This window comes from Atractosteus spatula, chromosome 22 (genome assembly GCF_055471065.1).
Source record: "Atractosteus spatula isolate fAtrSpa1 chromosome 22, fAtrSpa1.hap1, whole genome shotgun sequence".
NCBI classification, from domain to species: Eukaryota; Metazoa; Chordata; class Actinopteri; order Semionotiformes; family Lepisosteidae; genus Atractosteus; species Atractosteus spatula.
In genome coordinates this window covers 4,725,111-4,751,597 of record NC_142727.1, presented here as the reverse complement: position 1 = coordinate 4,751,597, position 26,487 = coordinate 4,725,111, and the positions used below count along the sequence as shown (strand labels likewise).

At 57.8% G+C, this 26,487-nt stretch overlaps 1 protein-coding gene across 1 annotated transcript; it reads left to right on the top strand.

Moving 5' to 3' along the window:
• The first annotated feature begins 141 nt into the window (after nt 1–141).
• On the top strand, nt 142–26,487 carry alg9 (ALG9 alpha-1,2-mannosyltransferase). The gene is made up of 15 exons (XM_088940022.1): nt 142–308; nt 1,607–1,742; nt 2,570–2,704; nt 3,045–3,115; nt 5,385–5,473; nt 5,897–6,032; nt 7,176–7,263; nt 7,439–7,544; nt 8,607–8,729; nt 11,149–11,303; nt 11,433–11,562; nt 11,657–11,804; nt 13,922–14,051; nt 21,252–21,382; nt 24,317–26,487. Exons 1-15 carry the CDS (start codon nt 163–165, stop codon nt 24,438–24,440), a joined length of 1,848 nt encoding a protein of 615 aa, XP_088796148.1. The 5' UTR covers nt 142–162; the 3' UTR covers nt 24,441–26,487.

Below are 26,487 nucleotides of genomic sequence, written 5' to 3'. Positions count from 1 at the left end.
CAAACTGGAATTGCGTTATCGATCAATCCTGTGTAGTTTGTCCAATTTATGACGCTGTAGTATGGGCTGTACGTGTGCCCTTACTCAATATGGCCACCTGACAGTCCATTAGGTCCCACGGTTTTTGTGTGCGACTGAAGCCGAGCCGTGCCAGTAGCAGACATGGCGGCGAGGGGTCTCCGGCAGAGAGTCAGGCGAGGAAGCAAGCAGGAGGTAAACAGCGGGAGCCCCAATGTCGGCAGCGACCCCAGGATCAGAGACGAAATCAAAGGGTCGGAGGAGAGTAAAACCTCGGAAACCAGGAATGAGTGAGTGCCGCGATCTCTCTGACAGTGTCAGCAGCTCGCATCTGCCACTCCATTTAAGCTACCCGAGCAATCCCTCTTCTCCCATCTCGATTGCGGGTTTAACATTCAGTCAACGGCATCACGCCTGACTTAGAGATCGGGCTCCGTGCTTTCAGGAGGAGACGCTGATTCGTGCCGGAAAAGAAACGCGCATTGCTTGTTTCGATCTCTTTTCATTCATTGCGAAGCTGCCTCTGCACGACACGTAGCCGCGCACCCGTGCGCTCTGACAGCCGGGAAGAAGAACACGTCACCCCTGCCGTGCGCCCAGAGGTGTCCAGGTGCTGGTGGTGTCGGGCTATGAACATCACGATCAGAGGGTTCCTCCCTGACCCGTGCTTCAGTTCAGTTCAGTTTATTTGTCGTATGCGCAAGTGCAATGAAATGCTTATTTGCATGTATGCTCCGATACTAAGACGTTAAAGAATCACCAAAACATAAACACAGAACAGCAGCAACAACAACAAGTTACAAGTCACAAGCAGTGTGAGAAGAAAAAATGAGTAGCTGGTGTGTGGGGAGAGGACTGGAGCATCATCCAGGTGGGGCTGCACACTGGTGGGGGTGGAGGGGATCCCCGTGACCTGTAAAGTGTTTTGTGGAGTGTCCAGAAAAGTGCTATAGGAGTGTGAGGAGTTATTATTAATTATTATTAGTTCAGTAGTCTGACAGTTTGTGGGAAGAAGCTGTCTCTGAATCTGGAAGTCCGTGCCGTTATGCTCCTATAACGCTTCCCAGAGGGTATGGGGGAGAAAAGTGAGGAACTGTGACCGTCGCGGTTCAGCGCGGGCTCGTGCCCTCCGCCACCCGGTTCGTCCCGCCACACCTGGGGCGCGAACCCCCAGGGAGGGCGATGACGTCACCGTGTCCGAACTAGCTTCGCTACACAACCAGGCTGGCAGGTCTGAGTATCCTGTCCAGCTGTGCTGTGAGTGAATTAAGAGAGGGAGGTATAACACAGCACACAGAAACAGTGGTGCAAGTCTGTTGAGGGGTGCTGTCAATCTGGGGCACACCAGGCTGCTCTGAGAGGCGTGGCAGTGCCGAGGGAGAACTGCGGAGATCTGCGGGTCTGTTCTCACCCCTGAGCTGCCCCAGCCTGGGTGAGTGAGCTCCTGGGGTACTAGTGCAAGTTCCAGGCCTGTGGCAGTCGCCTCGCTAGGATACAGTCACAGGTCTTGTAACACTCTGTGCCTGCTGGTCCCCCGCGCTGCGTCTGCCCCCTTTCACCCGTCTCTCTGTCTCTCCCCCTCCTGCAGGGGCTCCAGCAGGGCGGGGCAGGTGTGGGCGCCCGAGGGCTCCACGGCCTTCAAGTGCCTGGTCTCCGCCCGCTTCTGCGCCGCGCTGCTCAGCAACATCTCCGACTGCGACGAGACCTTCAACTACTGGGAGCCCGTGAGTACCGCCGCCCCGCCGCAGGGCTCCTGACTCCTGCTGCCTGCTCCTGGCTCTCACAGGGCTGGGCATGTTGTCTTGGACACAGCCACGCCGGCTCACGACAGCTCACGACAGCTCACGACGGCTCACACTGGCTCACACCGGCTCACGACAGCTCACACCGGCTCACGCCGGCTCATACCGGCACACACCGGCTCACGACGGCTCACACTGGCTCACACTGGCTCACACTGGCTCACACTGGCTCAGACTGGCTCAGACTGGCTCACACCGGCTCACGACGGCTCACACTGGCTCACACTGGCTCACACTGGCTCACACTGGCTCACACCGGCTCACACCGGCTCACACCGACTCACGACGGCTCACGACGGCTCACGACGGCTCACGACGGCTCACGACGGCTCACGACGGCTCACATCGACTCACGACTGCTCACACTGGCTCACATCGACTCACGACGGCTCACACCAGCTCACATCGACTCACGACGGCTCACACCGGCTCACGACTGCTCACGCTATCAATTTAAACTACCTACTGTAGATTCAAGTGCAATAGAAATAAGTTCTCCTTTAGAATCTTATATTCCCAAGCCTATTGACCTGCTTAATGTGAACAATTGATTGTATATTTTATTGCATTTATGTTTATTTTCTTTCTTTTTCGTCATACATGTATTGTATTATTTGTTAATGTGTTCATGTTGTGTTAACTGTATTGTGCATTGCGTTGTGTTGTTTACCTACCTGCAAAGCAAATTTCCCATCTGGGACAATGAAAGGGAGCACAGTGCAGTAAGTCATGTGTCTCCTCCCTCCTAGACCCACTTCCTGCTGTACGGGAAGGGCATGCAGACCTGGGAGTACTCGCCCACGTACGCCATCCGCTCCTACGCCTACCTGTGGCTCCACGCCCTCCCGGCCTGCTTCCACGCCAGGATCCTGCAGACCAACAAGGTGAGCGCCCCCTGCAGGGCAATAGACTGACAGGGTGAGTGGCCCGTGTAGACTGACCAGGTGAGCGCCCCCTGCAGGGCAACAGGGTGAGCGGCCCCTGTCTGTGGTGGCTCATGGGGCAGCAGAGAGGACACCGTGTTGCACCAGAAGCTCAGGCTCTCCCCCTTGCTGTGGCCCTCGCGGTCTCTCACGCTCTGGAGCCCAGATCCCCCTCCAGCTGTTCCCCACGGATCCGGCGCCCCCTGCAGGTCGGGTCTCGGGAGAGGCCAGCCTCCGGCTCCAGAGACTCCCCCCTCCCCTGCCTGCCTGCCTCTGACAGTCCGCTCTGCTCCCTCCGCAGGTCCTGGTCTTCTACTTCCTGCGCTGCCTGCTGGCCTTCGCCTGCTGCGTCTGCGAGCTCTACTTCTACAAGTCAGTGAGGACTCCCACGCTCGGCTCCCGCCCGCGCCGCGCCCCCCCCCCCGCCACTCCCCCTCACTGCACTACTGAACGTAGGAATGCTCACAAACGAGAGGCCCTTCGGCCCGGCTGGTCCGGCTGGGGGTCGGCAGCTAGTCGATCCTAGCTGGGTCTTCAAGGGAACTGCAGTCCCGGCTTCTCAGACCGGTTATTAAATCTCGATAACAAAATAAATCCGTTGACGGTATAGAAAAAAAATTACGAATTTCTAATTAATCACAAAATCGGGAGCTTTGCGAAAGTGCTGTGAGTCACCATGTTGTCGCAAAGCCCCGGTCTCACCACGGGTGAGAGTGAGTTTGTGAGCACCGTGACGTGAGGCGGCCCTTCCTGCTCACTAGTCCCTGCACTGACTGATGTAATGGGATGGACGAGCGAATATGTACAGGTTGTGCAGCAGACATTTCACAGCAGAAACGTTCCAACATGATCTGCAGCCTGAGTTAACAAGTATGTTGTATTTGTTAGCAAGCCTGTCTCGAAATCAAGCAATATTTCAATTCAATTAAACTTTATTTGTCGTTATACTTACAGGGGTGCAAAGTATAGTGAAAAGTGTTTCTCATTAGTCTCTCGGGTGCAGTATATAAATAGAACAGAAGACAAGACAACAGACAGTAACGCAATAACAATAACAGTGTAAACAACAGTATGGTGCCAGTGCAAAATCGTCAAAAACTGCAAATATCCAAACAGAGAAAAGTATACAAACAGGACAAAAACAGTGCAAAAGTAATACAGTGATTAATAAATAATACAACTCCACTAGTACAGTTTTAAGTACAATTTTGGCTTACATTCAGTTGTCGTGTATGTAGTGGTGTTGGAGTACAGTCATTGTGGGTACAGAGGAGAGATCATAGCATGATGGGAGGGAGCGGGGGCGTCACCAGCTTGACGGCTCTGGGGAACAAGCCATTTTGGAGTCTAGTGTGCGACTGGAGTGCCCAGAACCTTCTGCCAGATGGTAGGGGGGACAAACAAGTTATGACTGGGGTGAGTGGGGTCAGACATAATTTTGGTGGCTTTTTTCAGACTGCTGGTGTTGTAGATTCCCTGGATGGATGGTAAGGCACCGCCGATGATGTGTTGGGCAGTTTTGGCCACCCAAAACTGGTCAGCTGCCGTGCAGTTGCCGTACCAGACTGCGATGCAGCTGGTCAGTATGCTCTCCACCGTCCGTCTGGAGAAGTTGGTGACGATCTGTGGATGCAGGCGGATTTTCTTCAGCCTTCTCAGGAAGTGCAGCCGCTGTTGTGCCTTCAGGATGAGACTGGAGGTGTTGAGTGCCCATGTGAGGTCCTGAGAGAGATATTTCAGTTGGATTAAAAGAGATGTCTTCGAAAGCCTGCTTGTTTCCGGTATCACAGGGCTGCAACACGTCACCAGACGTTTTGTTGAATCGCAGAACGCGGCCCTGCGCGTCCCTGGAAATTTTGTCTATTTTGGGATGTAGATTGGAGGTTTTACACATAACTGTGTCCATTTGACTTTTATGGTGAGTTGAAACGCACTCGTCAATGCTGACTCTTTCTAACCCCGAAATATGAAGGTAGCTTTGTGGTTCCCCTTTAAAAAGAAGCCAGAGTATCAGCTTCTACAGCACAGCTGGACAGCTTGCTCCACTTTCCTAAAGCAATTTGTGGAAAGGTGTGCCTCCTGTCCTGACGGGCGGCTCTCACCCAGCTGTGTCCTGAAAGACCCCAGGGTATCGGCTGGGTTTCCTGCAGCCCCCTGTGTGAAGGAGTGCCTCCTGTGCTGTCTCCTCTTGGGCGGAGGGTGGCTCTGCGGCTCAGGATCTGCGCCTGTGGCTGGGGGGTTGCCGGTTCAAATCCCGTGGCTGGCAGAGGAATCCTACTCCGTTGGGCCCCTGAGCAAGGCCCTTAACCCCAGCTGCTCCAGGGGCGCCGTATAAATAGCTGACCCTGTGCTCTGACCCCAAGCTTCTCTCCCTGTCTGTGTGTCTCATGGAGAGCAAGCTGGGGTCTGCGAAAAGACAAATTCCTAATGCAAGGAATTGTACAGGGCCAATAAAGTGATCTTATCTTATCTCTTCCTCTTGGGTTCTCTTGTGTCCTTTGACTTGTATTTCGCTGTTGGTCTTGAAGGCATCCATGGAATGCAGCACGTTGGTCATGCCCACATGAAAGGTCAGGGCCCTGGGTGAGCAGCTGCCCCCTGCCGGGCCCTCACAGTGTGTCCTGTGTTCTGTGTGCCGCAGGGCCGTGTGCAAGAAGTTCGGGCTCCACGTGGGCCGCCTCATGCTGGCGTTCCTGGTGCTGAGCGCGGGGATGTTCTGCTCGGCTGCAGGTAGGGTGTGGCTGGTCTCGTCCGGGGGGGGGGGGGGGGGGCCGGGCCGACGCCCCCAGCGTGGCGGAGAGGCGCTGCGGCTGGTCAGCCAGCCCACGGCCGACACCCGGCACGAAACCGAGCCCTCACAAACACGCCAGTATCTGTCGTCCTCGGGAGGTCGTCCGGGTTTGTTTTTTGCTCTTTGACCCGCAAAGCTCTGTGCTGCGCGGCTCCCTGAGCTAAACCCGAGTTAGCCAGTGCCCAGTGTTCAGAGTCATTGCGGGATCCTGTTGGGGAGCAGTCCTGGCTCTCTCTCTCTCTGCCAGGACGCCCTGCTTTCAGGTCGTGTTTTTCAGAAATGTGCTGGAATCGTTGCCTCTTTCCTCTCTCTGTCTGGACGCCGAGCTGCGGGCTGACCTTGTCTGGTCTCTGCGTCCCCAGCCTACCTGCCGAGCAGCTTCTGCATGTACTGCACCCTGGTGGCCATGACGGGCTGGTTCCAGGACCGGCCGGGGGTGGCCGTGCTGGGGGTGGCTGCCGGGGCCCTCGTGGGCTGGCCCTTCAGCGCCCTGCTGGGGTGAGTGTGCCGGCCTGCGCTGTCGCTGGGGGGGGGGGGGGGGGGCAGATTGAGTCGCCCAAGAAGCACATGGACACACACACAGTCACTGAACTTCCAGGTAGTGATAAACCCTGTTGATCCGCAGTCTGACGCCCTGTCTGCTGGGCGTGACCCCACGGAGATTTGGAGAGCGAGAGATTTAAGGTTTGGGATGGACGTTGGGGAAACGTGGAACGATGGGACCCTGATCTTGAGCCTGTTACCCTGCAGACGGAGTGAGAGCCCCAGCTGTCTCCCCTGGCTGTTCATCACAAATTCCGTGTGGAACGTTTTAATAGTAATTCCTTACTCTTATAGAGCTCTTTTCTGGACTCTCCACTCAAGGCTCTTTACAGGTCATGGGGATCCCCTCCACCCCCACCAGTGTGCAGCCCCACCTGGATGATGCTCCAGTCCTCTCCCCACACACCAGCTCTCAGTGGGGAGGAGAGCAGAGTGATGAAGCCAGTTCAGAGATGGGGATTATTAGGAGGCCATGACTGGTAAAGGCCAGGGGGGGAATTTGGTCAGGACACTGGGGTAACACCCCTACTCTTTTCGAGAAACGCCCTGGGATTTTTAATGACCGTAGAGAGTCAGGAGAGTCAGAATTTATTTTTTTACAGTATACCTTTGTACAGTATGATATCTTTTTTACAATGCCCCATCACTGTACTGGGGCATTAGGACCCACACAGACCGCAGGGTGAGCGCCCCCTACTGGCCCCACTAACACCTCTCCCAGCAGCAGCCTCAGCTTTCCCAGGAGTCTCCCCTCCAGGTACTGGCCAGGCTCACACCTGCTGAGCTCCAGCGGGGCTGCCAGCCGGGAGCTGCAGGGTGATACAGCTGCTGGCACTTTCTTTCTTATTGAAGACGATCAGTTCGCCCACAGCAAAAAGTTAAAAACACTGCAGCAGTCTGGGCTTGAACACATCGAGGGTCGCAGGCAGCCCCGTCGTCTCGGGGGAGGGGGTTGGGGGGAGTCATAGCCGCGTGGGGTGGGGTGGGCCCCGAGAGAGAGCTGCCCACGCTGGGCTGGGCACGCGGCAGCTGACAGGACGCTGACAGAGCGCCTCCCGGCCGCGACCTTTGACCCCGGCCCCTCCTGTCCCCCCCCAGGCTCCCCATCGCCTTCGACCTGCTGCTGCGGAGGAGGAGGTGGAGGAGCTTCCTCTCCTGGACGCTGCTGGCCCTGGTGCTGTTCCTGGTAAGGCCGCTGGACCTGCGTACAGGGCAGGAGCTCACTGACCGGCAGGCCTGCGGGGGCGGGGGCGCTCTCCCGCGCTGTAGCCTTGTATCGCGGCTCCGGAGAAGAGTCTTGAGATCCTGTCGTCCCCCCCCTCCTCTCGTGTCAAACAGCGCGCTCTCACCTCTCTGCTCAGGTCCCTGTGGTGTTGCTGGACAGTCACTACTACGGCAAGCTGGTGATCGCCCCCCTCAACATCGTCCTCTACAACGTCTTCACCCCCCATGGGCCTGACCTATACGGTGAGGGCTTTATTTTTGTTCCTTTTTTCTAGTTCTTTAGACGTTTGCCATGACGTAACTATGATAAATAACTCTACCAGCCTGCTGCAGGACTCTTTTTCCCTGCAGTACACCGTGTCCCACGGGGCACGGAGAACTGTAATTGGAGGGAATGGCCACAGGAGGGCAGGACGGAGGCTGTAGTGATCGACCACCAAATATCAGCATCGAGCCTGCGAGCTGTAATTCTGAGACACAGCCACAAGAGGGCAGCGTCGAGCTTTGGGCGTGCACAGTGCGGGGCTTCCTGTCTCTGCCCCAGTCCGCCCTACCTGCAGCTGACTGTACTGAGCAGAGGAGCCTGATCAGTGGGGCGTTTCTGCAGCGACCTCGTCCTGCAGTTTCTCCATCTCCTCCAGATTCTGTGTAGGATGAGTGGTGACTGTGGGAGACGCTCTCTCGAGGCGAGAGGCCGTGGTCCAGTGTGAATGCAGGTGCAGGAACCCAGTGTGCTGAACGGGAGCAGGCTTCACAGTCAGCTCAGCGTGGGGGTCCCGGGTTCACCTCCCAGTCTCTCCTATAAAAGCCGGATGGTGAAAAAAAACTTGTTGATCCGCAGTCCGACACCCTGTCTGCTGGGTGTGACCCCCTCGGAGATTTGGAGAGCGAGAGTTTTAAGGTTTGGGATTGACGTTGGGAAACAGGGAGCGATGGTACCCCAATCTTGAGCCTGTTACCCTGCAGCTGGAGTGAGGACCCCAGCTGTCTCCCCTGGCTGTTTGCTATGAATTCCCTGAGGACTGTTTTTCTTGTTGGAGACGAGTACAGGCATCTTTTTTTCCTCGCGACATATCCCATGATGCCCGTTAGTATCGTCCGTGTAAGGCCCTGTGTGGGAGAGCTGCTGAAGAGTCAGATTGCTCTTGTGTTTTTCTTCCTGAACTACGGTTGTGTGCTGTGACCTCTGAGCGTTCGTGCTTGAACAGTCTTCGGTCCCGGTGCAGCAGGGACTGTGATAAATCCAGAGGTCAGGGAGCAGCTGCAGCAGGAAAGTCAAGGTCTGCTCTGTGTGTGTGCTTGCAGGCACAGAGCCCTGGCATTACTACTTCGTGAACGGCTTCCTGAACTTCAACCTGGTGTTCGTGCTGGCGCTGCTGGCCCTGCCCCTCACCGCGCTCATGGAGGCCTTGCTGCATCGCTTCAACGGTAGGGATACCGGATACCGGATACCGGATACCGGCCGCAGAATCCCAGTGTGGATCTCTCGCTGCTGTCTTGATCATGCACAGCTCAACCCTGGTGTCCGGGGCCGTGAGGGGTCAGTGTGTCCGGGGCTGTGAGGGCTCAGTGTGTCCGGGGCTGTGAGGGGTCAGTGTGTCCGGGGCTGTGAGGGGTCAGTGTGTCCGGGGCTGTGAGGGGTCAGTGTGTCCAGCACTGTGAGGGGTCAGTGTGTCCGGGGCCGTGGGGGGTCAGTGTATCCGGGGCTGTGAGGGGTCAGTGTGTCCGGGGCTGTGGGGGGTCAGTGTGTCCGGGGCTGTGGGGGCTCAGTGTGTCCGGGGCCGTGGGGGGTCAGTGTATCCGGGGCTGTGAGGGATCAGTGTGTCCAGCACTGTGAGGGGTCAGTGTGTCCGGGGCTGTGAGGGGTCAGTGTGTCCGGGGCTGTGGGGGGTCAGTGTGTCCAGCACTGTGAGGGGTCAGTGTGTCCGGGGCTGTGAGGGGTCAGTGTGTCCAGCACTGTGAGGGGTCAGTGTGTCCGGGGCCGTGGGGGGTCAGTGTATCCGGGGCTGTGAGGGGTCAGTGTGTCCGGGGCTGTGGGGGGTCAGTGTGTCCGGGGCTGTGGGGGCTCAGTGTGTCCGGAGCTGTGGGGGGTCAGTGTGTCCGGGACTGTGGGGGGTCAGTGTGTCCGGGGCTGTGAGGGGTCAGTGTGTCCAGCACTGTGAGGGGTCAGTGTGTCCGGGGCTGTGAGGGGTCAGTGTGTCCGGAGCTGTGGGGGGTCAGTGTGTCCGGGGCTGTGGGGGCTCAGTGTGTCCGGAGCTGTGGGGGGTCAGTGTGTCCGGGGCCGTGGGGGGTCAGTGTGTCCGGGGCCGTGGGGGGTCAGTGAGTCCGGGGCCGTGGGGGGTCAGTGAGTCCGGGGCCGTGGGGGGTCAGTGTGTCCAGGGGTGTGGGGGGTCAGTGTGTCCGGGGCCGTGGGGGGTCAGTGAGTCTGGGGCCGTGGGGGGTCAGTGTGTCCAGCACTGTGAGGGATCAGTGTGTCCAGCACTGTGAGGGGTCAGTGTGTCCGGGGCCGTGGGGGGTCAGTGTGTCCGGGGCCGTGGGGGGTCAGTGTGTCCAGCACTGTGAGGGGTCAGTGTGTCCGGGGCCGTGGGGGGTCAGTGAGTCCGGGGCCGTGGGGGGTCAGTGTGTCCGGAGCCGTGGGGGGTCAGTGTGTCCAGGGGTGTGGGGGGTCAGTGTGGCTGGGGCCGTGGGGGGTCAGTGAGTCCGGGGCCGTGGGGGGTCAGTGTGTCCGGGGCCGTGGGGGGTCAGTGTGTCTGGGGCCGTGAGGGGTCAGTGTGTCCGGGGCCGTGGGGGGTCAGTGTGTCCAGGGGTGTGGGGGGTCAGTGTGTCCGGGGCTGTGGGGGGTCAGTGTGTCCAGCACTGTGAGGGGTCAGTGTGTCCGGGGCCGTGGGGGGTCAGTGTGTCCGGGGCTGTGGGGGGTCAGTGTGTCCAGCACTGTGAGGGGTCAGTGTGTCCGGGGCCGTGGGGGGTCAGTGTATCCGGGGCCGTGAGGGATCAGTGTGTCCAGCACTGTGAGGGGTCAGTGTGTCCAGGGCTGTGAGGGGTCAGTGTGTCCGGGGCTGTGGGGGGTCAGTGTGTCCGGGGCCGTGGGGGGTCAGTGTGTCCAGCACTGTGAGGGGTCAGTGTGTCCGGGGCTGTGGGTGGTCAGTGAGTCCGGGGCCGTGGGGGGTCAGTGAGTCCGGGGCCGTGGGGGGTCAGTGTGTCCGGAGCCGTGGGGGGTCAGTGTGTCCAGGGGTGTGGGGGGTCAGTGTGTCCGGGGCCGTGGGGGGTCAGTGAGTCCGGGGCCGTGGGGGGTCAGTGTGTCCAGCACTGTGAGGGATCACTGTGTCCAGCACTGTGAGGGGTCAGTGTGTCCAGGGCTGTGGGGGGTCAGTGTGTCCGGGGCTGTGGGTGGTCAGTGAGTCCGGAGCTGTGGGGGGTCAGTGTGTCCAGGGGTGTGGGGGGTCAGTGAGTCCGGGGCCGTGGGGGGTCAGTGAGTCCGGGGCCGTGGGGGGTCAGTGTGTCCAGGGGTGTGGGGGGTCAGTGAGTCCTGGGCCGTGGGGGGTCAGTGTGTCCGGAGCTGTGAGGGGTCAGTGTGTCCGGAGCTGTGAGGGGTCAGTGTGTCCGGGGCCGTGGGGGGTCAGTGAGTCCGGGGCTGTGGGGGGTCAGTGTGTCCAGTGTTGTTTTGGACAGTAAGTCCAGGGCTGACACTCATGACAAAGATGAACAGGGCAGGTGTAGCTCCTCTCAAGCTCAATAAGGTCCGTGGAGAAGGAGCCTGGCAGCCTGGCTGTGGGAGAGAAGAGGCCTCGTCTTCTGAGAGCAGCAGAGAGCCTCAGTGTGACCTGTGTGTGTGTGTCTCTCTTTCCAGTGCAGAACCTGGGCCGGCCCTACTGGCTCACCCTGTCACCCATGTACATCTGGATGCTGGTGTTCTTCACACGCCCCCACAAGGAGGAGCGCTTCCTGTTTCCCATCTACCCCCTCATCTGCCTGTGCGGAGCCGTGGCGCTGTCGTCCCTGCAGGTGGGTCAGAGAGAGGAGCGCGCGGAGGGAGACGGAACGGGCAGGACACGAGACAATGACCTGCCTGGGGCCGCTGCAGGTGTCCGCTCGCGCCCTCTGACCCCGGCCTGTGTCCTCTCCGCCTTCCAGAAGTGCTACCACTTCCTGTTCCAGCGGTACCGCCTGGAGCACTACACCGTGTCCTCCCACTGGCTGGCCCTGGGCTGCGTCCTGCTCTCCTCCCTGCTGTCCCTCTCGCGCTCCGTCGCCCTCTTCCGAGGTGAGGCTGCCGGCGCCGTGCACGCCCGCCTGCCCGCGGGCCCCCGCCCGCAGCTCTGTCGTGACGCCCCCCTGTCCGTCCTGTGCGCCCGCAGGGTACCACGCTCCCCTCGACCTGTACCCAGAATTCCACCGCATCGCCAAGGACCCCACCATCCACACGGTGCCCGAGGGCAGGCCGGTCAGCGTGTGCGTGGGCAAGGAGTGGCACCGCTTCCCCAGCAGCTTCCTGCTGCCGGACAAGTGAGTGGCACCTGTCTGTGCCCCCCCTGCCACAGCAGCTGGAGCTGGGGCACTGCAGAGTGTGTGTGTGTGTGTGTGTGTGTGTGTGTGTGAGTGAGTGTGTGAGTCTGGAGGAGTGTGTGTGTGTGAGTCTGGGGGAGTGTGTGTGTGTAAGAGTGAGTGTGAGTCTGGGGGAGTGGGTGTGTGAGATTGTGGGGGAGTGTGTGTGTGTGAGAGTTTGGGGGAGTGTGTGAGACTGTGTGTGAGAGTTTGGGGGAGTGTGTGTGAGTGAGAGTTTGGGGGAGTGTGTGTGTGTGAGATTCTGTGTGTGTGAGATTCTGTGTGTGTGAGATTCTGGGGGAGTGTGTGAGAGTGTGTGTGAGTGAGAGTTTGGGGGAGTGTGTGTGTTTGAGATTCTGGGGGAGTGTGTGTGTGTGAGATTCTGGGGGAGTGAGTGTGTGTGTGTGTGAGATTGTGGGGGGAGTGAGTGTGTGTGTGTGTGAGATTCTGGGGGAGTGTGTGTGTGTGTGAGAGTCTGGGGGAGTGTGTGTGTGTGTGAGATTCTGGGGGAGTGTGTGTGTGTGTGTGAGAGTCTGGGGGAGTGTGTGTGTGTGTGAGAGTCTGGGGGAGTGTGTGTGTGTGTGTGAGATTCTGGGGGAGTGAGTGTGTGTGTGTGAGATTCTGGGGGAGTGTGTGTGTGTGAGATTCTGGGGGAGTGTGTGTGTGTGAGATCCTGGGGGAGTGTGTGGGGGGAGTGAGTGTGTGTGTGTGTGAGATTCTGGGGGAGTGTGTGGGGGGAGTGAGTGTGTGTGTGTGTGAGATTCTGGGGGAGTGTGTGTGTGTGTGTGAGATTCTGGGGGAGTGAGTGAGTGTGTGTGTGTGAGAGTCTGGGGGAGTGTGTGTGTGTGTGTGAGAGTCTGGGGGAGTGTGTGTGTGTGTGTGAGAGTCTGGGGGAGTATGTGTGTGTGTGTGTGTGTGTGAGAGTCTGGGGGAGTATGTGTGTGTGTGTGTGTGAGAGTCTGGGGGAGTATGTGTGTGTGTGTGAGGTTCTGGGGGAGTGTGTGTGTGTGAGAGTCTGGGGGAGTGTGTGTGTGTGTGAGAGAGTCTGGGGGAGTGTGTGTGTGTGTGTGAGAGTCTGGGGGAGTGAGTGTGTGTGTGTGTGAGAGTCTGGGGGAGTATGTGTGTGTGTGTGAGGTTTTGGGGGAGTGTGTGTGTGTGAGAGTCTGGGGGAGTGTGTGTGTGTGTGAGAGAGTCTGGGGGAGTGAGTGAGTGTGTGTGTGTGAGAGTCTGGGGGAGTGAGTGTGTGTGTGTGAGAGTCTGGGGGAGTGTGTGTGTGTGAGGTTCTGGGGGAGTGTGTGTGTGTGAGAGTCTGGGGGAGTGTGTGTGTGTGTGTGTGTGTGTGTGTGAGAGAGTCTGGGGGAGTGTGTGTGTGTGAGTGAGATTCTGGGGGAGTGTGTGTGAGTGAGATTCTGGGGGAGTGTGTGTGTGTGAGATCCTGGGGGAGTGTGTGGGGGGAGTGAGTGTGTGTGTGTGTGAGATTCTGGGGGAGTGTGTGTGTGTGTGTGAGATTCTGGGGGAGTGAGTGTGTGTGTGTGAGAGTCTGGGGGAGTGAGTGTGTGTGTGTGAGAGTCTGGGGGAGTATGTGTGTGTGTGTGAGAGTCTGGGGGAGTGTGTGTGTGTGAGTGAGATTCTGGGGGAGTGTGTGTGTGTGAGAGTCTGGGGGAGTGTGTGTGTGTGAGAGATTCTGGGGGAGTGAGTGTGTGTGTGTGAGAGAGTCTGGGGGAGTGTGTGTGTGTGTGAGTGAGATTCTGGGGGAGTGTGTGTGTGTGAGAGTCTGGGGGAGTGTGTGTGTGTGTGTGTGAGAGTCTGGGGGAGTGAGTGTGTGTGTGTGAGAGTCTGGGGGAGTGAGTGTGTGTGTGTGAGAGTCTGGGGGAGTATGTGTGTGTGAGAGTCTGGGGGGAGTGTGTGTGTGTGAGAGTCTGGGGGAGTGTGTGTGTGTGTGAGAGAGAGTCTGGGGGAGTGTGTGTGTGTGTGTGTGTGAGAGAGTCTGGGGGGGTGTGTTCCTCAGTTGCACACCCGGAGGTTGTTCCTCTGTGTCCTGGTGACACTCCGGCCTCCCTGTCTGCTCTGTGTCTCAGCTGGCATCTGCAGTTCATCCAGTCAGAGTTCCGCGGACAGCTGCCCCAGCCCTATGCCAAGGGTCCCTGCGCCACGCAGACGGTGCCTGAGCACATGAACGACCAGAACCTGGAGGAGCCGTCCCGCTACGTGAGTCCCGCCGCCGGGGCCCCCCAGTGCAGCACGAGGGGCTGCATGCAAACCGAGGTCCTTCAGCCCGTGCACCCCCATCCCCCCTCCGTGCGTGCTGCCTGCTCTTGCTCACCCTCTCCCTCGTCCTGCGGGGCCGGGGCTGCAGCCCTCTGCTGGCGCCTGCGCCTCTCGCTCGGGGCGAGACAGTGCACCCTGGGTACCGTCTCGTGTGCACCTGCGGGGCGCCTCTCTTTGTGCTCTATGTCCGAACGACCCCCCCCCGCGGCATCGTTTCGTTTTGCAGCCTGCACCCCTGATTGTGCTCTTTGTTGACGCTGGGGGGGCGACCTGTCGATCGGACAGACGGGCAGTGTGAGCCCGGCGCGGGCAGGCTGGAGCGCCGGAGCCCCCCGATCGGGCAATACCGTGCTCTCCTGCGCCCCCTCGTCCGCTCGGCTCACGGACGCGCCACCGACTTTAATTAACGCGCGATGGAGGAGAAAGGCGCTATATGAGCGTGATTCATGGTGGGTTGAGAGTCCCGCACAGCCCGCGGGTGGCGGGGGGGTTAGCGACCAGGGGCCGTGCCAGGGCGGCAGTCTGGCTGCTGGCTCCTGTCCCCTCACTCGCGCAGTGCAGCGTGCAGAGTCTGGGTCACGCTGCCCGACCCTTCTCCCTGGGCCTGTTTCTGAGACACAGGCGCAGAGGGAACGAGAAGAGAAAAGTTGTGCGTTTGAAGTTTTACTCCCAGAAATCCTCCTGCCCCCCAGCCCCCACCCCCTCCAGTGAGCAGTGAGTCATGGCTCCTGTTACAGGGCCCTGAGTATTTTTCTCATTTGCTGTTGTTGGTGTTGGAATCGCAGAGAATATTTTTGTGTGCGTGTCTGAGTCACTGGATAGACAGCTCTTTCTCTCTGGGCCTGGGAGCTGTGCAGCAGGTATTTATGGTCCGTTGACGTTGCCTGTCGTCATTGCGTTCAGGCTACAGTGAATCGGAGAAGCTGATCATCTTGCTGCTCTGTGAGACCCTGCTGTCCACACCCTGTTCTCCTGTCTGCTGCTCCGTGATTCCCTGCTGTCCACACCCTGTTCTCCTGTCTGCTGCTCCTCGATTCCCTGCTGTCCACACCCTGTTCTCCTGTCTGCTGCTCCGTGATTCCCTGCTGTCCACACCCTGTTCTCCTGTGTGCTGCCCCATGATTCCCTGCTGTCCACACCCTGTTCTCCTGTCTGCTGCTCCGTGATTCCCTGCTGTCCACACCCTGTTCTCCTGTCTGCTGCTCCTCGATTCCCTGCTGTCCTTAATCTGTTCTCCTGTCTGCTGCTCTGTGATTCCCTGCTGTCCACACCCTGTTCTCCTGTCTGCTGCTCCGTGATTCCCTGCTGTCCACACCCTGTTCTCCTGTGTGCTGCCCCATGATTCCCTGCTGTCCACACCCTGTTCTCCTGTCTGCTGCTCCGTGATTCCCTGCTGTCCACACCCTGTTCTCCTGTCTGCTGCTCCTCGATTCCCTGCTGTCCACACCCTGTTCTCCTGTCTGCTGCTCCTTGATTCCCTGCTGTCCACACCCTGTTCTCCTGTCTGCTGTTCCGTGATTCCCTGCTGTCCACACCCTGTTCTCCTGTCTGCTGCCCTGTGATTCCCTGCTGTCCACACCCTGTTCTCCTGTGTGCTGCTCCGTGATTCCCTGCTGTCCACACCCTGTTCTCCTGTCTGCTGCTCCGTGATTCCCTGCTGTCCACACCCTGTTCTCCTGTGTGCTGCTCCGTGATTCCCTGCTGTCCACACCCTGTTCTCCTGCGTGCTGCTCCGTGATTCCCTGCTGTCCACACCCTGTTCTCCTGTGTGCTGCTCTGTGATTCCCTGCTGTCCATACCCTGTTCTCCTGTCTGCTGCCCTGTGATTCCCTGCTGTCCACACCCTGTTCTCCTGTCTGCTGCTCCGTGATTCCCTGCTGTCCACACCCTGTTCTCCTGTGGCTGCCCCATGATTCCCTGCTGTCCACACCCTGTTCTCCTGTCTGCTGCTCCGTGATTCCCTGCTGTCCACACCCTGTTCTCCTGTCTGCTGCTCCTCGATTCCCTGCTGTCCACACCCTGTTCTCCTGTCTGCTGCTCCGTGATTCCCTGCTGTCCACACCCTGTTCTCCTGTCTGCTGCTCCGTGATTCCCTGCTGTCCACACCCTGTTCTCCTGTGTGCTGCTCCGTGATTCCCTGCTGTCCACACCCTGTTCTCCTGTGTGCTGCTCCGTGATTCCCTGCTGTCCACACCCTGTTCTCCTGTGTGCTGCTCTGTGATTCCCTGCTGTCCATACCCTGTTCTCCTGTCTGCTGCCCTGTGATTCCCTGCTGTCCACACCCTGTTCTCCTGTCTGCTGCTCCGTGATTCCCTGCTGTCCACACCCTGTTCTCCTGTGTGCTGCCCCATGATTCCCTGCTGTCCACACTTGAACTTGAACTTGAACTTGAACTTTATTGCCATATGTAACCGGTGCTGGTACAATGGAATTCTTACTGACAGAAAGTCTCTCGATTGTAAAACAAGTGTAAAAAACAAGACAAAGTGCAAACAGTGCATCAAGACAGTGTACAAACAAACAATAGACAATGTGCAAGTAAACATGTAGACAGTTTGAATGTAAACAATACAGACGTGTAAACAATGACTGGAGATGTGCAATAGATAAGAAATCATAAAGAGGTAGATGGTGATGGTGTAGGTGTGGTCCGAGGGGGATGGCTAAATGTGTTTGCCAATCTCACTGCTTGTGGGTAGAAGCTATTGAGGAATCTGGTGGTCAGTGTCCGTATGCTCTTGTATCTCTTGCCTGAGGGCAGTGGGGTGAAGAGCTCATGCCCGGGGTGCTGACTGTCCTCTGTGATGGCCAGAATTCTACCACGGCAGCGGTCCTCATAGAGCTGTTTAATCTCGGTGAGACCGCAGCCGATGATCTTCTGGGCCACATTGACCATTCTCTGCAGTGCCTTCCTCTCTCGAGAAGAGGTGTTGCCGTACCACACGGCGATCCCGTTGGTGAGGACGCTCTCGATGGTGCAGCGGTAGAAGCTCACCAGCACATGTATTGGCATCCCCCATCGCTTGAGGCACCTCAAGAAATAAAGGCGCTGCTGAGCCTTCTTCATGATAGAGTCAGTGTTCACAGTCCAGGTTAGATCTTTAGAGATGTGAATTCCCAAAAACCTAAAGCTGGTGACCCTGTTCTCCTGTCTCCTGTCTCCTGTCTGCTGTCTCCTGTCTGCTGCTCCGTGATTCCCTGCTGTCCACACCCTGTTCTCCTGTCTGCTGCTCCTCGATTCCCTGCTGTCCACACCCTGTTCTCCTGTCTGCTGCTCCGTGATTCCCTGCTGTCCACACCCTGTTCTCCTGTCTGCTGCTCCTCGATTCCCTGCTGTCCACACCCTGTTCTCCTGTCTGCTGCTCCGTGATTCCCTGCTGTCCACACCCTGTTCTCCTGTCTGCTGCTCCTCGATTCCCTGCTGTCCACACCCTGTTCTCCTGTCTGCTGCTCCTCGATTCCCTGCTGTCCACACCCTGTTCTCCTGTCTGCTGCTCCGTGATTCCCTGCTGTCCACACCCTGTTCTCCTGTCTGCTGCTCCTCGATTCCCTGCTGTCCACACCCTGTTCTCCTGTCTGCTGCTCCTCGATTCCCTGCTGTCCACACCCTGTTCTCCTGTCTGCTGCTCCGTGATTCCCTGCTGTCCACACCCTGTTCTCCTGTCTGCTGCTCCTTGATTCCCTGCTTTCCATACCCTGTTCTCCTGTCTGCTGCTCTGCGATTCCCTGCTGTCCACACCCTGTTCTGTCTGCTGCTCCTTGATTCCCTGCTGTCCACACCCTGTTCTCCTGTGTGCTGCTCCGTGATTCCCTGCTGTCCACACCCTGTTCTCCTGTCTGCTGCTCCGTGATTCCCTGCTGTCCACACCCTGTTCTCCTGTCTGCTGCTAAGACAGGCTGAAAGAACTGATCCTTTTTAGTCTTGAACAGAGCAGATTATGAGGGGGCCTGACATGGGCAGTAACAAAGTCAACCCATCAGACTTCTTCAGAACCAACAATGAAAAACAGACTAGAGGTCACAAGTGGAAACTACATGGAAGTGCATTAAAAACCGAGAACAGGTGGTGCTCCTTTGCCCAAAAGGTGGTGGGAGTGTGGAACAAGCTGTTCAGCCATGGTCTTGAAGCTAATAATTTGGCTTCATGGCTGGATGAGATAATTGGAACAATAATACGCTTACTACAGTTGTACTGAATACTTTTTCAGGGTCATGTGTCCGTGTACGAAAACATGTCTAAAACCTGCAGTGCTGTGCTGTGGGAGATGGGTCTTTTGCTGTGTACGGCAGAGGCCATGGTTTAATAGAAGTGCAGTAGAACAAGACCAGACCCAGGAGCTTATAGAAAGTTGGTTTAACCAGCAGCCATATCACCCTGCAACTCACAACTGGCAGCCCCACTGAAGCTCAGCAGGTGTGAGCCTGGTCAGTACCTGGATGGGAGACTCCTGGGAAAGCTGAGGCTGCTGCTGGAAGAGGTGTTAGTGGGGCCAGCAGGGGGCGCTCATCCTGTGGTCTGTGTGGGTCCTAATGCCCCAGTATAGTGATGGGGACACTACACTGTAAACAGGCGCCGTCCTTCGGATGAGACGTAAAACCGAGGTCCTGACTCTCTGTGGTCATTAAAAATCCCAGGGCGTTTCTCGAAAAGAGTAGGGGTGTAACCCTGGCTTCCTGGCCAAATTCCCCATTGGCCCTTACCAATCATGGCCTCCTAATAATCCCCATCTCTGAACTGGCTTCATTACTCTGCTCTCCTCCCCACTGAGAGCTGATGAGAGTACTGGTGCACTATGGCTGCCGTCGCATCATCCAGGTGGGGCTGCACATTGGTGGTGGTGGAGGGGAGTCCCCATTACCTGTAAAGAGCTTTGAGTGGAGTGTCCAGAAAAGCGCTATATAAGTGTAAGCAATTATTATTATAGTAAGCCTAGCAGCGAGTCTGTCAGTTTGAAAGTGAGTCACTGGAGGGAGGTATAAAAAGGTACCGGCTGAATGTGGTTTGATAGAATTGTCTCTGACCGTTTGAACAAACAGCATTGCCACTAGAGTCAGGCATTGCCTTTTGAATAGTACCTTCTACCCTTTGGCATTTGAAGAAAGAGATGTATGCTTTGTTTTTATTTCTTCCTTCATTTCACATTGCTCCTTATTTCTTTCAGCAAATATTTGATTCATTTCTTATCCTCAGAAATGAGTCATATCTCTTGAAGCTACAGTATAATCATCTGTCCCTTTGCAGAGCAGACAAGGTACAACACAGGAGCTCTGTCTGTGTATGTACAGTACAGCACAGGCAACAGGAGCTCTGTCTGTGTGTCTACAGTACAGCACAGGGCAACAGGAGCTCTGTCTGTGTGTCTGAAGTACAACACAGACAACAAGAGCTCTGTCTGTGTGTCTGCAGTACAGCACAGGGCAACAGGAGCTCCGTCTGTGTGTCTACAGTACAGCACAGGCCAACAGGAGCTCCGTCTGTGTGTCTACAGTACAGCACAGGCCAACAGGAGCTCCGTCTGTGTGTGTACAGTACAGCACAAGGCAACAGGAGCTCCGTCTGTGTGTCTGCAGTACAGCACAGACAACAAGAGCTCTATATGTCGGGTCCCTACACAGGTACAGCAGATTCAGCAGATCCACCACAGTGTCATTATCCTCAAAGTTACTTTCAATGCACCCCAATCCTACCCAGCTGTTATTGAGAAACAACAATGCTTTAAAAAAAAGCACTGGCAATGCTGATAGCCGTTTGATGGAATGAAAGGGAATACTATTGGACGGCTCAGATCCCTTAGTCCAACCACGTTGGGAAATGAAATATGTACTTGGGCATGAGGATTACCGGGATTTGACTTTAAAATGTTAAAAGTGGGAAAACACGTCATGACTGGGATCACGGGTGTGAGCGTCTGCAGTGGATCAGAGGCAGGAGGGAGAGAGGGTCCCGAGAGGGGGGGTAGGGGGGGGAATTGCCAAGAGCAGATTAGTACTTGAGTCACCTTGTCAGCGCGGACCTGAAAATAGTCACGGCCTCGGCTGTCACAGGTGCAGCGTGTTCCGGAGGTGTCTGGGTTGGAGCTGGAGGAGAGCAGCTCATACAGGAAGCGCACTCCCACACTACGGGCACAAACTCCCCTCCTGTCTCTGCGCTCCGTTAGACTCCCATTGCATAGCGGATAGAGCCATTCCAGGGTTTACCTGCAGCTTCAGCACCCTGCATCGGGGCCATCCTGGTGCTGCTTTGTACGAGCTCAGCTCCCTTCTGTGAGTGATGATGTCAGTATCCTGACAGACGTGCTGTTGCTGAACTATAAACCAGTACGATATGTACGAGAGCCAGCAGGTCTTAAATACAGGAAGGGACCAAAATACCCTGAGCTGGGAAAGGGCTCTTATTTGTTGTTTATCTGACAGGGAAGATGTCCAGTTGTTGACTTCTGTGTCATGGCAGATGTGGCTGTGAGCTAGGTTCCACCTGCGGTGCCCAGATCTGGCCTGTGCATGTTTTGAAAACCCGAGTTTCAAAAAGGAGCTGGCGAGCTCTACACGCAAGTCCAGGTTTAGAAAGATCGAGCACAGCCCAGTCCTGCATGTCTGCCAGTGTGTCCGGCGTGTGTGCGGCGTGTGTCCAGTGTGTGTGCAGCATGTCTAGTGTGTGTCCGGTGTGTGCACAGCGTGTCCAGTGTGTGTCCAGTGTGTGTGCGGCATGTCCAGTGTGTGTCCAGTGTGTGTGCAGCATGTCCAGTGTGTGTCCGGTGTGTGTGCGGCGTGTCCAGTGTGTGTCTGGTGTGTGTGCAGTGTGTGTGCAGCATGTCCAGTGTGTGTATGATGTGTGTGCGGCATGTCGAGTGTGTGTCTAGTGTGTGTGCGGCATGTCCAGTGTGTGTCTAGTGTGTGTGCGGCATGTCCAGTGTGTGTCTGATGTGTATGCAGTATGTCCAGTGTGTGTCCGATGTGTATGCAGCATGTCCAGTGTGTGTCTGATGTGTGTGCAGCATGTCCAGTGTGTGTCCGGTGTGTGTGCGGCATGTCCAGTGTGTGTCCGGTGTGTGTGCAGTATGTCCAGTGTGTGTCCAGGCGGAGAGCATGTGGCGCCCCGCTGTGTGACTATACTAGTGTTGACACGCTCGTCCTCCCCAGGTGGACATCAAGCAGTGCCACTACCTGGTGGACCTGGACACTGCGGCCGAAGCTCCTCGAGAGCCTCGCTACGCGGCTAACAAGGAGGAGTGGACTGTCATCGCCTACAAGCCCTTCCTGGACTCCGCCAGGTGAGCAGCTGCACTGACCGCTGGACGTCCAGCCCAGTGACTCCCAGGAGCAGGGGTGGTGTCGAAGGTGCCTGCCTGGGCTGAGAGACAGTAAGAACCCCACTCTCTGGAGCTCCGGCAGACAGCTCTGTCACAGGACAAGGGCACAGAATGTCAATACATACTGCACACATTCCAGCTGTGCCCTCCCCTGTCTCTCTCTCTGCCTGCTCCTCTCCCTTTCCTCCTGCCCGTCTCCCTCTCTCTCCTCCTGCTCCTCTCCCTCTCCCCTCCTGCCCCTCTCTCTCTCTCCTCCTGCCCCTCCCTCTCTCCTTCTGCCCCCCTCTCTCTCTCCTCCTGTCCCTGTGTCTGTCCTGCTGCCCCCCCCTCCTCCTGCCCCCCTCTCTCTCTCCCTCCTGCCCCTGTGTCTGTCCTGCTGCCCCTCTCTCTCTCTCCTCCTGCCCCTCTCCCTCTCTCTCTCCTCCTGCCCCCCTCTCTCTCTCCTCCTGCCCCCTCTCTCTCCTCCTGCCCCCCTCTCTCTCCTCCTGCCCCTGTGTCTGTCCTGCTGCCCCCCTCCCTCTCTCCTCCTGCCCCTGTGTCTGTCTTGCTGCCCCCCTCTCTCTCCTCCTGCCCCTGTGTCTGTCCTGCTGCCCCCTCCCTCTCTCCTCCTGCCCCTGTGTCTGTCCTGCTGCCCCCCTCCCTCTCTCCTCCTGCCCCTGTGTCTGTCCTGCTGCCCCCCTCCCTCTCTCCTCCTGCCCCTGTGTCTGTCCTGCTGCCCCCCTCTCTCTCCTCCTGCCCCTGTGTCTGTCCTGCTGCCCCCTCCCTCTCTCCTCCTGCCCCTGTGTCTGTCCTGCTGCCCCCCTCCCTCTCTCCTCCTGCCCCTGTGTCTGTCCTGCTGCCCCCCTCCCTCTCTCCTCCTGCCCCTGTGTCTGTCCTGCTGCCCCCCTCCCTCTCTCCTCCTGCCCCTGTGTCTGTCCTGCTGCCCCCTCCCTCTCTCCTCCTGCCCCTGTGTCTGTCCTGCTGCCCCCTCCCTCTCTCCTCCTGCCCCTGTGTCTGTCCTGCTGCCCCCCTCCCTCTCTCCTCCTGCCCCTGTGTCTGTCCTGCTGCCCCCCTCCCTCTCTCCTCCTGCCCCTGTCCTGCTGCCCCCCTCCCTCTCTCCTCCAAGGTCACCCAGCAGCGCAGCAGCAGGCTGGACTGAGCAGTGGTTCCAGTTGGAAGGGAACAGCTGGAGCCTCTGTGTGGATGTTTAAAAGAAATTAGCTTTGAGAAGGAAGACGAGGACAAGCTGTTTCACTCCCGTAGATCAGACCGGATCAGGGGGCCCCATGCAGAGCCGGTAATGAGCCAGCTCTGTTCCCACTTTTTCCAATAAACACCCCCCCCCAAAACACACACGCACAAAGACGGTGTGATCAGAGTTCGGGGGGGAGTGTAGGCCTGACTTCATCTTTGGGGAAGGAGGGGGACGGGGGTTGCTATGGTGATAAAACTCGTTTCCATGCCTGCAAAGCACCTTGACAACTGAGCTGTTATTGATGCTCGCTCTCTCTCTCTCTCTCTCTCTCTCTCTCTTTAAACATCCCGCTGTGTGTGCGTGCATGTAGGTAGATGTGTTTTGCTTTGGGGAGGGTGGGAGGGTTGTGAGTTTGTGTTCAAATGGGGAATCAGGAAGATAAAACGCTACAGTCGCCCGCCCAGCTGAGTGTAAGAAGAGTGAGGACAGTTCCTGCTCGCCCCAGACAGCTCTGCAGCTCCGGCGGCCCCCCCCCTCCCCCCCGTGCAGACTCTCGCTCCTGCGCGCTAAAGAGAAACTTCAGGGCTTCCAAGAGGAGACGATACCGCCGAACAACCTCTTCCCCCCCCACGTTCATGCCTCTTGCAGCAAGGCCTTGTGGGACTGCTGGCGTCTCCCTGCTTGACGTCACCGAGTGCCAGCTCGGCCCCCCGGGCTGCCTGCGCTGATAAATGGTGCCAGTAATTGAATTAGAATAGCGATCTGAGCCGGGCAACTAATTATGCCACTCGGGCAGCTCATTCATGTCAGAGGTACCTCGTTCGCTGAAGAGCCTACTGCTGCACGAGGCTGTCACACAGCAAGCCTGGCAAGGAGAAATATGTTCACGAGTCCACCAGGGAGAAGGGATCTGACTCTTTTAGCTCTTTTAGCTCCAATAGCTGCAGTGAAACAGTTGTTTTTTTTTTCTTGCAAGCATGTAAACCACTGTCTTTAATCGAGTGGTACTGCAGCTCGCAGAACAGGCTGCGCAGTGCAGGCACTGGGCACATCTCTCACCTGCGCAGGTGTGCAGGGCAGGACATGGTAATACTGGGGGACGCACGACGGGGTCCCTCTTCTGACCTCCTCTTTCCGCAGTCCGCCTATCAGGTCCCGTGGCCCCGTGTTGTGGAGAGCACTTCCACTGCCTCATCCAGCGTCGGCCTCTAGCCTCTCTTCAGTCCTCAAGCCGCTGCTAATTTAAAAAGACTTCGAAAGCCTGGTCGAAACGGTCTGTGGAGAGATGGGGCTGCAGACCCCTGGTCTAATCACTTCCCCAGCCTCCTGACCCTTCTCTGCTGTCATTAGGCTGCAGAAAACAGACCTGTTCTTCCCCAGACAGGAGCACCTGGCTGCACAGCCCCACCGTGGCCACCAGAGGGAGCACCGCACTCACACTGTCCCCGCCACCCTGGACCAGGGGAGGCCACAGCGGCTCCCTTGTGCTGTCTTTGCAGCCCTGCGGTGTTTCGAAATGTCTCTCTTTCTTGTGTTCTTGTGTGGTTTGATGTGATTTCATTTGTCTTGCTACATCGGTTATTCCTTGTTTCACAGCCTGCTCGGGGAGTGTCGGCAACATGAGATATAATCGAGAGCAGGACGTTTACAATCGCCCTGGGTGTCTCTGTGCGGTCTGGCCAGAGCCGGGACAGACTGACCGCTCTCCCTGTGCCCTGCAGGTCCTCTCGGCTGCTCCGGGCCTTCTTCGTGCCATACCTGTCCGATCAGCACACCCGCTACACCAGCTACGTCATCCTCAAGCCCAGGAGGCCCAAACCAGCCCGGAAACGGACTCAGCCCTGACCACGTGCGCCCCCCACCCCGGCCTCTCCTCCCTCTCCGCCCGCCAGCCTGTGGGGTGGGGGGTGGGGGGGGGGAGAAGGCGGGGCTCGGTGGACCCCCGCGCTGCGCTCTGGGCCCCGTCTTGCCGGCGCGCGGCGCTGAGGGATGGGCGCAGGTCACTGGGGTGAGTGGGCGCTGGACTGGAGCGCTCCCTCTGCTGGGGTCCCCGCGGGCTCCACCCACATCAAAATACAGGGGTCCCCAGGTGTTCTACACACGTCACAATACAGGGGTCCCCACGTGCTCCTCACATGTCAAAATACAGGGGTTCCCACATGCTTTGCCATGTCAAAATACAGGGGTCCCCACATGCTTTACACACATCAAAATACAGGGGTTCCCACGTGCTCGACACACGTCACAATACAGGGGTCCCCACGTGCTCCTCACATGTCAAAATACAGGGGTTCCTACATGCTCGACACACGTCACAATACAGGGGTCCCCACGTGCTCCTCACATGTCAAAATACAGGGGTCCCCACGTGCTCGACACACATCAAAATACAGGGGTCCCCACGTGCTCCACACACGTCCAAATATAGGGGTCCCCACTGGCCTGTCACACATCAAGTACAGGGGTCCCCACGGGCTCCACACACGTCAAATACAGGGGTCCCCACTGGCCTGTCACACATCAAGTACAGGGGTCCCCACGGGCTCCACACACGTCAAATACAGGGGTCCCCACTGGCCTGTCACACATCAAATACAGGGGTCCCCATGGGCTCCTCACATGTCCAATACAGGGGTCCCCACAGGCTCCTCAAATGTGAAATACAGGGGTCCCCAGGGGGAGCTCTGACTCCGTCCCCACGTCTGCGCTGTGTTCAGACGCTGTCCCCGTTCTGAGCCAAACCGCGCCCCTCCCCAGCGCTCGGTCCACGGGGAGGACTGGGTGGAGACGGGGGAGGGGGGGGGGTGCGAACCTCTCCTTCCGATCACGAGCGTCCCTCCTCTCTGAAGAGCCGGTGAGGGAGGGCGGGTCTGCAGCCAGCGATGCGATGTGCGGAGCTGGGAGGTCGTCCGCTGGCGTCCGGTGTTTTGAAGTCGTCGTCGCGCCGAGCCGGAGAACTCTCGGCGCTCCTCGGGCAGCGCTGGCTGTCCCAGAGGCCTCTCCTGGGGTTTTGCTGACCGTTCAAGCGGTGTGCGACTGTGGAGCTGTGGAGACAGAGGCCCCGTCTTCCTGTCCGGCCTACATTTCGGTGTGAAACAGCAGCCACGGTTTCCAGGCAACACTGAAGACCGCGGCGCCTCGCCTCCTGTCCCATGATGCCCTTTTGGCGGTTCTTCAGGGCGCCGGCCGCCAACCTTTCCCTCACCAGCAGCGGGAGCCTCACTCGCGCGTACACTGAGGGGGGGGGGGGGTCGTCCGAGTCTCTTTCTTCCTTTCATTCCGGTTTGTTGCCACATTCCTACTTCGGTTGTCCTACCCAGCAGAGCTTATTCCCTCTGCTGCTGTTCCTTTTCCGTTACTGTCAGACTGCGTTTGGGGGAGGGGAGGGGGGATAGAGAACAAGGAAGAAAATGAGCATCCTGGACGTCAGGTGACACACTATGGTCCTGCTTTCTCAGCACGAGAAATAAAATCCTATTGTGGGTTCTGGCCCAGCAACCCTGATGTAGAGGGTTGAAGGGGGCAGAAGGCTTTATCCTCTGACCCTGACTGTGCTGGGGGAGCTGCCTGGCACAGCGAGTTCTGGAGGACAGGGCTCGACCCCAGCGGTCTCCTCCTCCCCCCTAGCCTCGGAGGGCCGGCTCAGTGTGGGGGGGGGGGGGGGGAGCTTTGGTGAAGAGTAATGGGTTATTCTGGGACTTCTTTCTCTATTTTTTTCGGGGTGGAGATTGTGTTTGTGTTTGACCTCCTGGCTGGGTAGCTGGGTTTTGGTAGGGGTGTCTGGTCATCCGGCTACTGAAGAGGGCACCTCCTGTCAGTGTTTACATTCTGGGTGTCCGGTGTGTTGTACAGGAAAAGTGTTCAAATCAAATAAAAAAAGTTCAAAATCAAA

Bases quoted from the DNA above. Each gene is read 5' to 3' on its own strand.
- alg9 (XM_088940022.1), top strand. From the start codon at position 163: ATGGCGGCGAGGGGTCTCCGGCAGAGAGTCAGGCGAGGAAGCAAGCAG. The intron at 309-1,606 runs GTGAGTGCCGCG...CCCCTCCTGCAG, and splicing joins ACCTCGGAAACCAGGAATGA to GGGCTCCAGCAGGGCGGGGC. The intron at 2,705-3,044 runs GTGAGCGCCCCC...CTCCCTCCGCAG, and splicing joins GGATCCTGCAGACCAACAAG to GTCCTGGTCTTCTACTTCCT.